The sequence below is a fragment of the Aotus nancymaae genome, unplaced genomic scaffold (assembly GCF_030222135.1).
Source record: "Aotus nancymaae isolate 86718 unplaced genomic scaffold, 86718_ANA_hifiasm-v0.15.2.pri h1tg000007l, whole genome shotgun sequence".
Classification (NCBI taxonomy): Eukaryota; Metazoa; Chordata; class Mammalia; order Primates; family Aotidae; genus Aotus; species Aotus nancymaae.
The window spans coordinates 62161357-62178125 of record NW_026988418.1 but is presented as its reverse complement, the minus strand read 5'-3'; the positions used below and the strand labels follow the sequence as shown (position 1 = coordinate 62178125).

General features: G+C 38.8%; 1 protein-coding gene across 3 annotated transcripts in view; it reads left to right on the top strand.

The window, feature by feature from the left end:
- The window catches only part of LRIG2 (leucine rich repeats and immunoglobulin like domains 2), a 183319-nt gene that overhangs the window by 135163 nt on the left and 31387 nt on the right, over window positions 1-16769 (top strand). For all 3 annotated transcript variants that reach the window (XM_064372699.1, XM_012466608.2, XM_064372698.1), the window contains exons 2-9: window positions 7088-7153; window positions 9951-10025; window positions 10180-10314; window positions 10871-11014; window positions 11139-11282; window positions 12080-12223; window positions 12428-12571; window positions 15928-16008. In XM_064372699.1, the coding sequence (XP_064228769.1) occupies window positions 9955-10025; window positions 10180-10314; window positions 10871-11014; window positions 11139-11282; window positions 12080-12223; window positions 12428-12571; window positions 15928-16008 (863 nt within the window). In that variant the 5' untranslated portion in view covers window positions 7088-7153; window positions 9951-9954. The remainder of the gene's footprint in view (window positions 1-7087; window positions 7154-9950; window positions 10026-10179; window positions 10315-10870; window positions 11015-11138; window positions 11283-12079; window positions 12224-12427; window positions 12572-15927; window positions 16009-16769) is intronic.

Sequence of the window (16769 nt, the reverse complement as noted above, 5' to 3'; positions counted from 1 at the left end):
TATTTTCAGCAGAGACAGGGTTTCACTGTGTTGGCCAGGCTGGAGCCCATGGTAAACTATTAAAATGGTACAAAAACATTTAAAGTGGAACAATAACAAGTTCCTTCATCTCACTTAAAGAAAATTAACTGTTGTTTCCTGGGTGCATCCAAAGTTTTACACACACATCTATCTTTTTTCCTTTTCTTTAAAAATATGTAAAACCATACTATGTGTAAAATTCTCTATATTACCGTTTTTATTGACTGCGGAGAATTCCATTGTATAGGTCTTGCATAAGTGATTTAGCTGGTCTCATCTTGATAAGAATATAGGTTTCTTTTTATGATTTTGTTATAACAGTAACTTCCTGGTAGATATCTTTTCGTAATTATAGGTAGATATGCAGAGTAGATTCTTTGAAATGGTGTCACTAGGTAGTTCTAAAACATGAAATCTTGTGATATATATACACATACTCCAGTTATTTGACCAAATCTTTGGTGAACTGACTTGTTACTGGCATCTCTCATAAAATTGGAATTCAAAAGCAATATTTAGATTACTACTTCAATAAATTAGGGAGTAGTCCCAATTAGTTAAGGTTTTTTATATATATATATATATATATATATATATATATGTTCTTTTAATCTTCTAAGCAATCTGATAAGGTTGGTACTAAGACTCTTATTTTACTGTAGATGAGACTAAAGTTTAGTTTCAGTGACTTGCCGAATGTCCCAGAACTGGGCGTGCTAAGATTGTATTTTTAACTCATCACTATACTAACGAGGAGATTGTATTCTTAAATGTGTCTGTAGAATTTATATTTTCTGTTTTTTTATTGTTGTTGTTACATACCCTGGTGAGACAATATTTTTAATTATTATCAACTCAAGGAAAGATAATGGAAGAAAATAAAACATGCCCCTTATTCTTGAAATGAATGTTCCTATCTTCATATTACCTCTAACTTTTTTTCTCTTTTTTTTTGTTTTTTTTTGGATACAGGGTCTTGCTCTGTCACCCAGGCTGGTGTGCATAGCTCACTATAATCTGAAACTCCTGGGCTCAAGTGATCCTCCGCTCTCAGCCTCCAGAGTAGCTGGGACTACAGGTGTAGGCCACCATGCCCACCTAAATTTTACTTTTTTTTTTTTTTTTTTTTTGAGATGGAGTCTTGCTCTGCTGTCAGGCTGGAGTGCAGTGGCTCAATCTTGGCTGACTGCAACCCCCACCTCCTGGGTTCAAGTGATTCTTCCGCCTCTGCCTCCCGAGTAGCCAGGATGACAGGTGCATGCCACCACGCCTGGGTAATTTTTGTATTTTTAGTAGAAATGGGGTTTCACCATGTTGGCCAGGATGCTCTCGATCTCTTGACCTCATGATCCGCCCACCTGAGCCTCCCAAAGTGCTGGGATTACAGGTGCGAGCCACCGTGCCCAGCTAAATTTTACTTTTTATTTTTTTCTTCATTTATTTATTTTTTTACTTTTATTTTTTATTGAAATGGGATCTTGCTATGTTGCCTAGGCTGGCCTTGAACTCCTGGCCTCAAGTGATCCTCCCACCTTGGTCTCCCAAAGTGCTGGGATTACAGGCATGTGCCACTGTCTCTGGCACCTCTGACTTTTAAAATTCACCTAAAAAGTATTGTGTGATGTATTACAGATAAGCAGTGCAAATGAAGGATAGAAAGTTTAATTTGGAACAGCTTTATGCTTCAAGCTATAATAAAATTTTATTTATCCTGAACACATTTACCCGATGTTTATCCAATATGGCTAGCCATTTCTAGTTCAACCACAAAGCAAAAATGCTTCCAGGAAGCATTTATTTACAGAAGAGACTCTCAGATCTCATTTACTCCTAATTCAGATAGTTCAAACAGGCTCTGGGATCTCCTAGCCTATGACAATTGATTAGAAACAAATTTTGAAAAAAGTTAAGTAGCCCATTATAGAAAGGAAGGCTGACAGTTCCAGGAAGTGAGAGCTTTTAGTGTAAGGCGTGGTAGAGGAAAAGCCAACTTAAAAGAGCAGACAATTTTCAGAGTTGTTTTAGAATTCTTGTGTTTAGTTCTGTTTACTCCAAGAATACTCAAGATCATCAGCATGTTAAATCACAATATGGTAATTGATTATAATAGTAACCATGAGTATTTTTATTTATTTATTTATTTTGAGACAGTTTCACCCTTGTTGCCCAAGCTGGAGTGCAGTGGCACCATCTTGGCTCACTGCATCTCCCCAGGTTCAAGCGATTCTCCAGTCTCAGCCTCTTGAGTAGCTGAGATTACAGGTACATGCCACCAGGCCTGGCTAATTTTTTGTATTTTTCCTTTTTTTTTTTTTTGAGATGGAGTTTTGCTCTTGTTGCCCAGGCTGGAGTGAAATGGCACAATCTCTTCTCACTGCAACCTCTGCCTCTTGGGTTCAAGCGATTCTCCTGCCTCAGCCTCCTGAGTAGCTGGGATTACAGGCATGCACCACCACACCCAGCTAATTTTGTATTTTTAGTGGAGATGGAGTTTCTCATGTTGGTGAGGCTGTTCTCAAACTCCTGATCTCAGGTGATCTGCCCGCCTCGGCCTCCCAAAGTGCTAGGATTACAGGTGTGAGCCACCATGCCAGCCGAGTATTATTTTTAAAACTAAATTATGCTAGGTACACTCTAACAAGATAAGGGTTTCCATTCACAAAAGAAAGGTTGAATTATGCTGGCTAAATGAAGCACTGTCATACCCAAAATATTAGACACAGTATTTTCTTATCCTCTAACTTTTACAAAGGGCCTCTTTGTCAGATGTTTTGTTGCTGAAGTTCCTGGTTCATCCTGTTATTGCTGCATATTCTCGAAAACAAAATTGTTGATGATTCAGATGTATAAGTGGTGTGCAGAAGAAAACCCCTCTGTTTCAGTTGCTGTAGAACTTTGTTGCAATTAGTTTGCTGAACCTGATTTTTTCTTCTAACTGTTGTGATTGCTTTGTACATCCTATAAATAATTTACTCCTGATGGTACTAAATGACTACATTAATGGCACCTCTGGCTCCACATGATATCAAGGACATTAATAATTCATCATTTATTACAGCTACATCCCTGTAGATTAGCATGAGTGGGAACTGAGTTTACAACATCCTAACCTCAGGTGATCCACCTGCCTTAGCCTCCCAAAGTGCTGGGATTACAGGTGTGAGCCACTGCACCTGGCCCTGAAGTCTACATATTTTAGTCTTCTGTCTTTTGAGGGGGTACTTTTTTTTTTTGAGTCGGAGTTTCGCTCTTGTTACCCAGGCTGGAGTGCAATGGCGCGATCTCGGCTCACCGCAACCTCCACCTCCTGGGTTCAAGCAATTCTCCTGCCTCAGCCTCCTGAGTAGCTGGGACTACAGGCGCACGCCACCGTGCCCAGCTAATTTTTTTTTTTTTTTGTATTTTTAGTAGAGATGGGGTTTCACCATGTTGACCAGGATGGTCTCGATCTCTTGACCTCGTGATCCACTCGCCTCGGCCTCCCAAAGTGCTGGGATTATAGGCGCGAGCCACCACGCCCGGCCTCGGGGGATACTTTTAAAAAAAGAAATAGGAAACGAGCAAGAGTATGTCTGTGGGCTCCTGTGTGTACTCGTCATTTGATTAAATTCGAGAGTGAAATTAGGTGTAAAAGCTAATTTAACCATTTGCAGTAAAGGAAAATAGTAGAATTGATGTTGAATTTGTTTACAGTTTGGCATGACTGCACCTCTGACAATTGTTAAGTGTTGCTTTCGGAAAGAGAAAAAGGTTACTAAAGTTGACAGTGCTTATAATCCTGGCACTTAGTGCAGTTCCTGGCACATGGTCCAATAAATGTTTATTGTATGAATGATCAGATCAATCCATATAATTCTAGTTAGGCACTTGATAACTTAAAACAGCTGTACTGATCTTATATATTAGTTGCTTTCTATAATAGTACTGCTTTGGGAATATATTTCAATTTACCTTTAGTATTTTTTAATCTTATTAAATGTAGGTTTGTTTTAGAAGGGTCTAGAGAGCCTCATTATATAGGGTTCTGACCTATAAGGCTGTTTGAAAGCATATATCCTTTCAACAACATTATCTGGTACAGAGGCTACAAAGTATTTCAGGTATCCTTTGGGTTGCATTGAAAAGCCCATAGGTTTTTCAAAGATAAAAGAAAATTACTTTTTCCCAAAACAGAGACACTGGACAGTTTTCACTAATACTGAATACTAAGTTTTGTTTTGTTTTGTGTGTGTTTTTTTTTTTTTAGACAGAGTCTCACTCTGTCACCCAGGCTGGAGTGCAGTGGCATGATTTTGGCTGACTGCAACCTCTGCCTCCTGGGTTCAAGCGATTCTCCTGCCTCAGCCTCCCAAGTAACTGGGACTACAGGCGCCCACCACCACACCCAGATAATTTTTTTTTTTTTTTTTTTTTGTATTTTTAGTAGAGATGGGGTTTCACTATATTGAGCAGGCTGGTCTTGAACTTCTGACCTTGTTATCCACCTGCCTCGGCCTCCCAAAGTGCTGTGATTACAGGAGTGAGCCACCGTGCCCAGTTTACTAAGTTATTTATAACGTCTAAATTGAGTTTAATTTTATTGCTTCAGATTTCTTTTTTTTTAAAATTTCTTTAATATTTTCTTTAAAAATGATTCTATGGGTCAATGATTATTGACTTTCATAGGAAATTCTAGGGGATGAATACAGTCAAGAGTTACATTGCCAGGAAGATTTAGGTTTGGGAAAGGCATTATGAACACTGTTATGATTAAAACGAAGGCCCTTAATCTGGAAGGGGAAAACTGCTAAGCTATAGTAGTCACAAGATACAGAATTAGATCATACTATGCTGGCTTTTTATTTGCCAGACCAACCAGCTTGGAGTAGAATATAGAATATCTGACTTAAATTAGAACAGTTGAATTTCTCCTTGAGTCAAAACACCACAAAACAACAACAAAAAACATCTTTTCACATATATTTTTATACAAGTGTATGTGTTTGTTGTTTAGTAGCAAGTATGAATTGGATGAAGTATCTGAATATGAGATTTTTATGTGTAATGAATTCATATTTTTATCTTACATTTTCTTACACCCTCCTCCATTCATGAGTGTCCTTGAGCTGATACCTTTTGCCAGACATCTTGGAATGAAGACTTTAGAACTGTTGTGGAAAAGTGATGGTTTAACACACAGCTTTAGTTATGTCATGGTGTAAATTAAGCTCTTAAATGAAAGTGGCTAGCTTTTACAGATGGGCAGGCATGAATCTAGCTGAGAACAAATTGTTCTGCTGTGATTGAGACATTATTCAAACCTGCATGCATCTGTCAACTGCCTGTGGTGGCACAGTGAGATAAAGTGATCTGTAATGTTTCTCTAGTATGTCCCTGTTGCTAGCCATATTGAAACATATAGTACATCTTTTAGGCAGACAGCTTGTGTGGGCTGGATTCCACCTCAGCCTTATAAAGATGCCAGAAGCGTCAAGGTGAATTTTTAGAGCCTATTTAACTATTTAGACTTGACTAATTTCAGTGAAATCTCTACTGTATCTAATAAAGTACTTGCTAGAAGTGAGATGAAATTTCAAATTTATAACTTTTATTAGTTGTATGACCTTAGATTGACCAATTAGTAATCTTTCTTTGCCTGTTTTCATATTAGTGAAGTATTTGCCTCATAAGGTTGCTGTGTGGATTTAGCCAGTTAATATGTGTAAAGTGCATAGAAGAATGCCTGGCACTTAATAAATACTAGCTATCAATGCCATCATCATTATTAATGTAATTTGGGGCAAGATTAATTGCCTTTTCCTAAAGGTGAATTGCTTTTTTTTTTTTTGAGATACAGTCTTGCTTTGTCACCCAGGCTGGAGTGCAGTAGTGCCATCGTGGCTCACTGCAACCTCTGCCTCAAGGGTTCAAGCCATTCTCCTGCCTCAGCCTCCTGAGTAGCTGGGATTACAGGTGTGTGCCCCCACTTTTTTGTATTTTTAGTAGAGATGGGGTTTCACCACGTTGGCCAGGCTGGCTTTAGGTGATCCACCTGTCTTGGACTCTTAAAGTGCTGGGATTACAGGTGTGAGCCACCATGCCTGGCCCCTGCTGCCTTTTTTTTTTTTTTTTGAAGGAAGACCACATCCCTACCCTATCATGGATGTGGTCAACTTCAGTTTTAATACAGAAGCTTACCATCTTGACTTGTGAAATGTATCTTCAAATATACTTACAGTTTAGATATAATACAGAATCACTACAGGGAAGAAAGACACTCTTTAAATACTGCTATGGAATGATCTAAGATGTATTATTGAGTGAAAAAAGCAAGGGGCAAAGTAATGTGTAAATTGTTCTATCATTTTTGTAAAAATTTGCTGTACATGCATATATCCAGAAGTCTGCACAAGAAATGGCATATTTTCATTTGTTGTTATTGGGAAGGGGAATTGGGTGGCCGGAGACAAAAGCAGAAGACTTTTTACCATATACTCTTACACTTTTTGGTTATTGGACCATGTAAATGTGTTCCCAAACTCAGAAGCTACACACACACACACACACACACACACACAGAGTAAAATAGCTATTTTGAAATTTAGATAAATTTTTATTCATCCTTTATGCACATTCTTGTTTGTCTATACTACTCATATTCACATTTAAGAGGGCTTTTATTTTTATTTTTTTTTTATTAAAAAAATTTTTTTTTCAGTTGGAGTCTTGCTCTGTCACCCAGGCTGGAGTGCAGTGGCACAGTCTCGGCTCACAGCAACCTCCACCTTCCAGGTTCAATCAGTTCTCCTGTCTCAGCCTCCCGAGTAGCTGGGATTACAGGTGTGTGCCACCACACTTGGCTAATGTTTGTATTTTTAGTAGAGATGGGGTTTCACCATGTTCACCAGGCGAGTCTTGAACTCCTGACCACGAGTGACCCATTCGCCTCAGCCTTTCAAAGTGTTAGAATTATAGGCATGAGCCACCATGCCTGGCCAAGAGGACTTTTAGTATTTCTATTTGTTTTTTTTTTCTTTAGGTCTACCTTCCAACACTATACTAAGAATGATATTTTGTCCTCTTTCAGGGATTTGAGTCATAATCGGTTGTCTAACTGGAACATCAGCTTGGAATCACAAACATTACAGGAAGTGTAAGTTATTTTTATTTATTTAAAGTTATGTTAAATTCCTACAGGAACTTAATAAATTGTGACTTGGGGGGAATGTTCAATCCAGAGATGCCATAAAAAAAATTGAAGGAAAAAATTAGTTAATTAAAAGAAATTATTTAAAAACCTAAAATGTTGTCTTTGGCTTTGTTATTATCACAGATTCTCTTGGCATTGGTTTGGTGATGTCAAGTTGGAGGCTGTGGGAAAATATTTTATTTTCCTGGGGCTAAAAGTAAGATTTACCTGTCTCCAGAGTAAATATGTTTTGATTTTGGCCAAGTTTTCAGCCTGCTGTATAACCCCCCCGGCTTTTTTTTTTTTTGAGATGAAGTTTCGCTCTTGTCGCCCAGGCTGGAGTCCAGTGGCTGGATCTTGGCTCACTGCGACCTTCGCCTCTTGTGTTCAAGCGATTCTCCTGCCTCAACTTCCAGAGTAGCTGGGATTACAGGTGCCTGCCACCGCACCCAGCTAATTTTTGTGTTTTTGATAGAGACAGGGTTTTACCACGTTAGCCAGATTGGTCTCGAACTCCTGACCTCAGGTGATCTGCCCACCTTGGCCTCCCAAAGTGCTGGGATTACAGGTGCGAGCCACTGCGCCTGGCCTGTATAACCTTTTAAAATGTCTTGACATGTTATCTAAGACTGGGAGCATCGTGTCTAAAGTAGATTTATATGAAATAGAGTATTCTCGATATCATTTGAGAATGTGATGGTTGATATAATTCAATTTTTCTCTTAACTGAAGTTTTTCCTTTAATACTGAGATATATTATGTAATTTTGGAGGGAGTTTTCTAAGATATTATTAATATTAGTTTTTGCATTGTTAACATTCCTAGAGGCACAACTGTTAAGGTATATAGGCCTATTTGCCTCTACACTTAACACCCTCGGAACCCTGAGATTTACTTTCCTTTTTTTTTTTTTTGAGGCAGACTCTCGCTCTTGTTTCTTAGGATGGAGTGCAATGGCATGATCTTGGCTCACTGCAACCTTGGCCTCCCAGGTTCAAGCGATTCTCCTGCCTCAGCCTCCTGAGTAGCTGGGATTGTAGGCACCTGCTACCATGCCCAGCTAATTTTTTGTATTTTATTAGAGATTGGGTTTCACTCTGTTGGCCAGGCTGGTCTGGAACTCCTGACCTCAGGTGATCCACCCGCCTCGGCCTCCCAAAGTGGCTGTGATTACAGGCGTGAGCCACAGAGCCCAGCTGAGATTTACTTTTCTTTTTAATTCTTTGCTGACAGGGGTAACTTCTTCATGCTCATTGGTCTCTGCATTCTCTCCTCCTGGCCCCAGATTTACTGCTTCTAAAATGTTGTGGGTGAATAAACAGTTGACAAGTTAGTTAGCTGAAAGAGCAGGCACTGAGGAAAGGCCTGAAAATGCTTTAGTGGGAAGTGCATGACGTTTATTGCATGGACTTTGTAACTTTGGTTAGTTTTCACGAGAGGCGGAGGTTGTAGTTTCCAACCAAAGTTACAAAGTCCATGCAATAAACGTCTTTACTTCTGGTTTCTTTTCTGTATTCTAGATTGAGGTTGTTCAGTGTCTAAAATCCAGATTAATGAAATGTGATTGTATAAGAAGCTACTAAAACCTTTGAGACAATCTGTTTAAAAGGCTGCTGGGATCAGATGCAACATGTTATGTTACCTGTAAAATTCATCATATATTCCATTTCTGGGTGGGCTGATAAATTTCATCTGTGGTCTCAAGTGACACTCTCTAACTTTGTATAGCTTTAGAAAAAATATATATACATTTGTATGTGTATGTTTATGTATATTTGGAGAAAGAGAGATCTGGATGGACTGATTATGCCTTCTTTGTTTAACAACTCAGATCAGCTGTCATAAACCCAACTTATTTGAACAACTTTGCTTGAGCTAGCAATGTTTAATGTGCAAAAATACTTCATAACCTTTCTGATATTAATATCAGTAGTAGATCAACACTATAAAAACACATTTCTTGGCTTGGCGTGGTGACTCATGCCTGTAATCCCAGCACTTTGGGAGGCCGAGGTGGGCAGATCAGCTGAGGTCACGAGTTTGAAACCAGCTCGGCCAACATGGTGAAACCCTGTCTCTACTGAAAATACAAAATTAGCTGGAGGTGGTGGCGCATGCCTGTAGTCCCAGAGCCTCAGGAGGCTGAGGCAGGAGAATCACTTGAACTTGGGAGGCAGTAGTTGCAGTGAGCCCAAATGCACCATTGCACTCCAGCCTGGGCAAAAAGAATGAAACTCTGTCTCTAAAAGAAAAAAAAGAAAAGAAAAGAAAATACATTTCTCATCAAAACCTCTAATTTCTTAAAAAATACATTTTTATTTTATTTATTTTTGATACGGAGTTTTGCTCTTGTAGCCCAGGCTGGAGTACAATGGCGCAATCTCAGTTCACTGCAACCTCCACCTTCTAGGTTCAAGCGATTCTCCTGCCTCAGCCTCCCAAGTAGCTGGGATTACAGGCATGCCCCACCACGCCCAGCTAATTTCGTAGTTTTAGAGAGATGGGGTTTCTCCATGTTGGTCAGGCTGGTGTCAAACTCCTGACCTCAGGTGATCTGCCTGCTTCCGCTTCCCAAATTGCTGGGATTACAGGCATGAACCAGCGTACCCAGCCGTTTTTATTTTAGTCTAACTCATTCTGAATCATAAGTCTTTTTCAAATTTGGCACCTATTCTAAAGAGTATGTATTAACCAGAAGGTAGAATTCAAGAGGTAATATTTCCCTCACTAAACATTTAAATCTGTTTTTCTTCTTGCCTAGGAAAATGAATTACAATGAACTAACAGAAATCCCATATTTTGGAGAACCAACATCTAATATTACTCTACTTTCATTGTAAGTTAAGAAGTTTTCAGATCTTTTACTTAAATTATGAATAGTAAACAGTCTTTTTTTTAAAGTACATATATTGTTGATTCTAATTATTTAACATTTTTATGGCCTGGGGTAGATTAGTGGCAGCAGCTTCAATATAATCTTTGTTTTATAGAATCCATAATATAATCCCAGAAATAAATGCACAGGCGCTTCAGTTTTACCCTGCTCTGGAGAGTTTAGACCTCAGCTCAAATATAATATCAGAAATCAAGACATCTTCATTTCCTCGAATGCAGCTTAAATACTTGTAAGTAACATAGATTAAATTAGATTTACTTTAAAGCACATGTTTTTTATTCATCAGTACCTATCTTTTCAAAAATATTTGGTTAATATTTTGCTTTTGATATGCATATGTGAAACAAACCTAGGGTTGGTGTATTGGCTTTGCCCACTCATCCCACAAACCCCCAAAAGAAAGAATTGCACTATTGTCAGAAAATATTGGCAGATGTCCAGGGTAATTTTTGAGATTCAGTTTTGTTTTTTTTTAAACCAAGTTTTCTAAAAGGTAAATAGAGATTTGTTAAACAATGGCTTACCATATATAATGATGATAATTAGCATGTATGCCAGTGTTTTCCAGTTTACAAAGCATATTCACACATGCTGTTTTGTAACAACTTAAATGAAGTAGATAGCCTTCTAATTTTGTAGATGAAGAAACAAAGCAGTTAAATGATTTGTAAAGTTATGGATAGTCATTAAGTGATAAAGCTGGGGGCTCAGACATAGATTTTTGGCAGCTTTCTAGTGGTAGAATTTTTTATTTTACTAAATTTTTTCTTTTGCTGTTATTTTAGGAATTTAAGTAATAACAGGATAACCACCTTGGAGGCTGGTTGCTTTGATAATTTATCGAGTTCCTTATTAGTGGTAAAGTTAAATTGTAACCGAATTAGCATGATTCCACCGAAGATCTTCAAGCTGCCTCACCTCCAATTCTTGTGAGTAATGAAATAGATGGATTATAAGAAGATAGTTTTTTCTTACAGGGTCTTTTTCTTTTTAATTACTGTTAGAGCATTTCAGCAAAACAATTTCCTGACTATAAAACTGTTTTTGTTAAAGGGAACTTAAAAGAAACAGAATTAAAATTGTGGAAGGTCTTACATTCCAAGGGCTTGACTCCTTAAGATCTTTGAAAATGCAGCGGAATGGAATTAGCAAACTTAAGGATGGAGCATTTTTTGGCTTGAATAACATGGAAGAACTGTAAGTACTTGGGACTAGAAGTGATTATTAGGAAAGAAGTCTGTCTGGGACTTTTTTTTTCTTTTCTTTCCTTTTCTTTTTTTTTTTTTTGAGATAGTCTAGCTCCATTGCCCAGGCTAGAGTGCAGTGGTGTAATCTTTGCTCACTGCAACCTCCACCACCTGGGTTCAGGCGATTCTCCCACCTCAGCCTCATGAGTAGCTGGGATTACAGGCATATGCCACTATGACCAGCTAATTTTTGTATTTTTAGTAGAGATGGGGTTTCCTCATGTTGGTCAGGCTGGTCTTGAACTCCTGACCTTCCAAAGTGCTGGAATTATAGGCATGAGCCACCATGCTCCTGCCTGTCTGAGGTTTTCAATGCCAAATAGCTAGGATAGTTGTTCTGATTATACAGAGATACATTCATTCTCTTCCTCCTCACTGATGTGAAATAAGTATGCACAAAACCTTTAAAGTTTTGCTGGCTGATAATTTTTGAAATAATTCTTACAAACTTCTCATCTAAAGAGTTTATATTCTCTTAATGTTTGGCTAATGAAAATTACAGAATTTATCCAAACAGGTATACTGTAGCACTTGGCCTGCTGGTTTTGTACAGCTGATATTTTAGACAGTCTTACTACCTTTTAGCACTAAATCTTAAGTAAGTTACACATTTTTATTGAATAGAATTGGTCAGCTCGGTTGGGTTAAACAAAGATATATGCTTCTCTGGGAAAAACTTAAGATTTAAAACTATAATTATTGAACTGCCTTGTTTTGGAATGTATTTTCTTCTCTTTAATTCTGCAGAGAACTGGAACACAATAACCTTACACGAGTGAACAAGGGATGGTTGTATGGCTTGCGAATGTTACAACAGCTTTATGTGAGCCAGAATGCTATTGAAAGAATCAGCCCTGATGCATGGGAGTTCTGCCAAAGACTATCTGAACTGTAAGTGTTGGATAGCATTTCAGTTGAGGCTGTGAGACTAGAGCAGATTGGAATAAATCATTCCCATGGCCAGTAATGAGATGTAACATCCCTCTTGACTAGAAATTTGTAGAAAGCTCTAAATTTACCACATAGATATAATAAGAATTTTAAGTTGAACCAAAATACAACGAATTCCTTACTTTCCATATTTCCTGTTTTCAGTGATTTGTCCTATAACCAGCTGACCCACCTGGATGAATCTGCCTTTGTGGGTCTGAGCTTATTGGAGAGATTGAATTTAGGAGACAACAGAGTCACTCATATTGCTGATGGTGTATTTAGGTTTCTTTCCAATCTTCAGACATTGTAAGTATATCCATTCTCTTTTTTGGTTGTTGCTACTGATTTTTTTTTAGCACAGTAAAGCAAATTAATTAAAACAACTAATCAGTCTGCAAATTATGTATGCTGATATTTTGTGGTTCTTCTGTCCTATGCCTCAGAGCAAGACAGTCTTATTTGTCTCCATCCTCATAAAAATCCCAAGCCTGTAGTAGGCAATTCAGTTCATAGTTTAATTCTGAGTGAATCCCCTAAACCCCAAAGCATGTCTTATTGTGTTAGTTGCTATGGAATAAAACACAGTTGCTAGTGTCAGGAATGCAGTCATATTCTTGTTCCTTTGACCTTGACAATACACCAGAACTACTAGTTCTTATTCAGAAGGATGCAGGATGTGTAGTGGGAACTGCCACGGTAGGAGACCAGTTCACTGTTACTGGTTTGCTACCTGACTTTGGACAAAAGAAACTATTAATTGATATGTGCCAGGTGCTTTCAAATAGTAGGATAATACTGCTTTTTTCCATATTAGGATGCTGAGGTTCAGAGAAATTTAAATGATTTGTTCAAAGTCACATAGCTTATAAATGTTGGGCCTGAATCAGAACCCAGGTCTGTTTGATGCTAAAGCTCATGTCCATTTTATCATACCATCAGAGAAACCAAATCACTTAGCTTTTCCTGGGCATCATTTTCTTTTCTCTTTTTCTTTTTTTTTTTTTTTTTTTGAGACGGAGTTTCACTCTCGTTACCCAGGCTGGAGTGCAATGGCACGATCTCGGCTCACCGCAACCTCTGCCTCCTGGGTTCAGGCGATTCTCCTGCCTCAGCTTCCTGAGTAGCTGGGATTACAGGCACGCGCCACCATGCCCAGCTAATTTTTTTGTATTAGTAGAGACGGGGTTTCACAATGTTGACCAGGATGGTCTCGATCTCTTGACCTCGTGATCCACCCGCCTCGGCCTCCCAAAGTGCTGGGATTACAGGCTTGAGCCACCGCGCCCGGCCTTTTTTTTTTTTTTTTTTTTTTTTTTTTTTTTTTTTTTAATAAAGACGGGGTTTCACCATGTTGGTCAGGCTGGTCTTGAACTCCCGACCTTAGGTGATCCTCCCGCCTTGGCCTCCCAAGTGCTTGGATTGCAGGCGTGAGTCACTACGCCCGGCCTTTTTTTAATCTTTCATACAGTGAAGGAAGGATATAGAATTAGATGGTTGCTAAAGGCAATTTCAACTGTAAATTTCCGTGGTTCTGTAAGTTATTCAATTTACAGAATATAAGAATGTGTTTTTATGAACTCTATATACATATATATATCTAATTTTGGAATATTTTATTAAATGAAGAGATATTTTAATGAAATATAGTAATCTCAAACACAGAGCAGAATAAAACAAAATTAGTAGAATGTGTAGATTCTTAAGTTTCCTGAACAGGGGACTTGGTGTTCATTAGGTTTCAAGTTGAAATGATTCAGAGAAGAGGCAGGTTCCCAACTTGGAGACCAACCATCAATGAGAGGGAAAGCATGATAATTTTGTGAAGGTTATTTACATGCACAGGTGTGTATTTGACTTTTTTTTTTTTTAACTTCCTTTAGATTTGGCCTTGAAAAATTTAAAGCAATTGTATTTTTTCTTATGTTATCAGAAGCGAAACTAGATCAATGCAAACGCAGAAACTTAGATGCAGCTGCAGCCTTTTGGCAATTGAAGGGATGGCAAACAGGTTATTTGAGTATACCACTGATTTTTACTTTTAGAATTAAAGTTTAGGAAAGTAATAGCAGAAGTAAATGATTGAGTAATGCCACAGAGATTGTTAAGGCAGAGTTAGGATCAAATCTGGGAAATTCTGGCTTTAGCCTCTTGCCAGGGTAGATATAGTTCTTAATTTGTTGAATGTTTTCTATTTATGCTGTGCTATGGAGGAGGGGGAAAGTCATGAAGAGTTGAGCCATTGATTCTTTCATTATTTATTCCTTAACAGAATAAAATGAGCTTTATTTAGCTTTTTGCTTAAAGATACCTAATGAAAAGAGGGATCTCCTCTTTACTGCTGATCACACAACTCAACATGTGCCTTATAAAGTAGAAAGCTTTGTGCTTTATTTTATTATGAGATGACTTAAGGAAGCAAAAGTGATTAAATATTTTTAATTCTATGGAAATAATTCTTCTATCGGAACATGATGTGGAACAATTACATTTCCTCTGAGAATGGAACAGTGAATTTTAGAAGATCCATACTTTTCCTTTTAGAGAAAATCTGGTAACACTCTAACACATGAGTATATCATTTTTGCTTCCCATGGGGCATCTTTAATTGCTCTTGAGAGTGAAGCTCTGTATTGATACTACTTTTTGTCAGCCATTGTAAGTTTAAGGTCCCAGGGGAAGGTTTGGGGCACCCAGAAATCCCATTAGTCTGATATCAGATTTATGAGCCATATACCCTGCATCTTGAAAGCCTCCTGCTCTTTTCAGGACCCTGTCTGTAACTTTTTTTTTTTTTTTTTGAGATGGAGTCTTGCTCTGTCACCCAGGCAGGAGTGCAATGGTGTGATCACTGCTTACTGCAACCTCCGTCTCCTGGGTGCAAGCAATTCTCCTGCCTCAGCCTCCAGAGCAGCTGGGATCACAGGTGTGCGCCACCATGCCTGGCTAATTTTTTGTATTTTTAGTAGAGAAAGGGTTTCACCATATTGGCCGGGCTGCTCTTGAACTCCCGACCTTGTGATCCACCTGCCTCGGCCTTCCAAAGTGCCAGGACCATAGGCATGGGCCACTGCACCCTATAATTTTTAATATGCTAACATAATGAGGGGCTGTTAGCTTGAAGAGTAATACTTTTAGCAGGTTGCTTTATCAAGGCCAGCTTAATTCTTAGCTTATAAGAATCAGTTCTTGGCCAGGTGTGGTGGCTCATGCCTGTAATCCCAGCACTTTGGGAGGCTGAGGCAGGCGGATTGCCTGAGGTCAGGAGTTCGAAACCAGCCTGACCAACATGGTGAAACCCCGTCTCTGCTAAAAATACAAAAATTAACTGGGCATCGTGGCATCTGCCTGTAATCACAGGAGATTGAGGCAGGAGAATTGCTTGAACTCTCAAGGCTGAGATTGCAGTGGGCCAAGATTTCGCCGTTGTACTCCAGCCTGGTTAACAATAGCGAAACTCTGTCTCAAAAAAAAAAAGAATCAGTTCTTAGATGTTTATTACAGATACTCCTTAAGAAGCAGAGTTGAGCCTTCATCATAAATAACTGTTAAAGTAAGGATCAGAATTAGCATGTGCACCTTGACATCATCATGCCAGGATGCTACTCAATGTTCCAATGGTTGTGTTGACTAACATAACCTGTCTTTCTCTGACATTTCTGTAGAGACTTAAGAAACAATGAAATTTCGTGGGCTATAGAAGATGCTAGTGAAGCTTTTGCTGGACTCACAAGTCTCACTAAATTGTATGTATTTATAATATTTGTGTGTGTCTACAAAGGTATATTTTCAAGAACCAGCTGTAAACATGATTGAATTATGTTTATTTGATATGACTAGAAAGTTTGAGCTTTCTGATACTCTGGGAGCTTTGTGGGGGTTTTTTTGTTTGTTTTTTTGAGACAGAGTCTCACTCTGCATCCCATGCTGGAGTGCAATGGCAAGATCTCGGCTCACTGCAACCTCCACCTCCCAGGTCCCGGTTCAAGCAATTCTCCTGCCTCAGCCTCCCAAGTAACTGGGATTACACGCATGTGCCACTATGCCCAGCTAATTTTTGTATTTTTAGTAGAGGCGGGGTTTCACCATGTTGTACAGGCTGGTCTTGAACTCCTGACCTCATGATCTGCCTGCCTTGGCCTTGCAAAGTGCTGGGATTACAGGATTGTGCCACCACACTTGGCTGGGTTTTTTTTTTTTTTTTTGAGACAGGGTCTTGCTCTGTCACCTAGGCTGGAGTACTGTGGTCACAGCTCACAACAGCCTCACTTCCTGGGCTCAAGTGATCTCCTGCCTGCCTTGGCCTCCTAAGAAGCTAGGACTAAAAGTGTATATCACCATGCCCAGCTAATTAAAAAAAAATTTTTTTTTGTAGAGACAGAGTCTCACTATATTGCCCAGGCTGGTGTTTCCTGGGCTTAAGTGATCTTCCCACTTTGGCCTCCCCAAGTGCTGGGATTATAGGCATGAGCCACCATGCCCAGCTAGTTTTTTTGTTTTTGTGTTT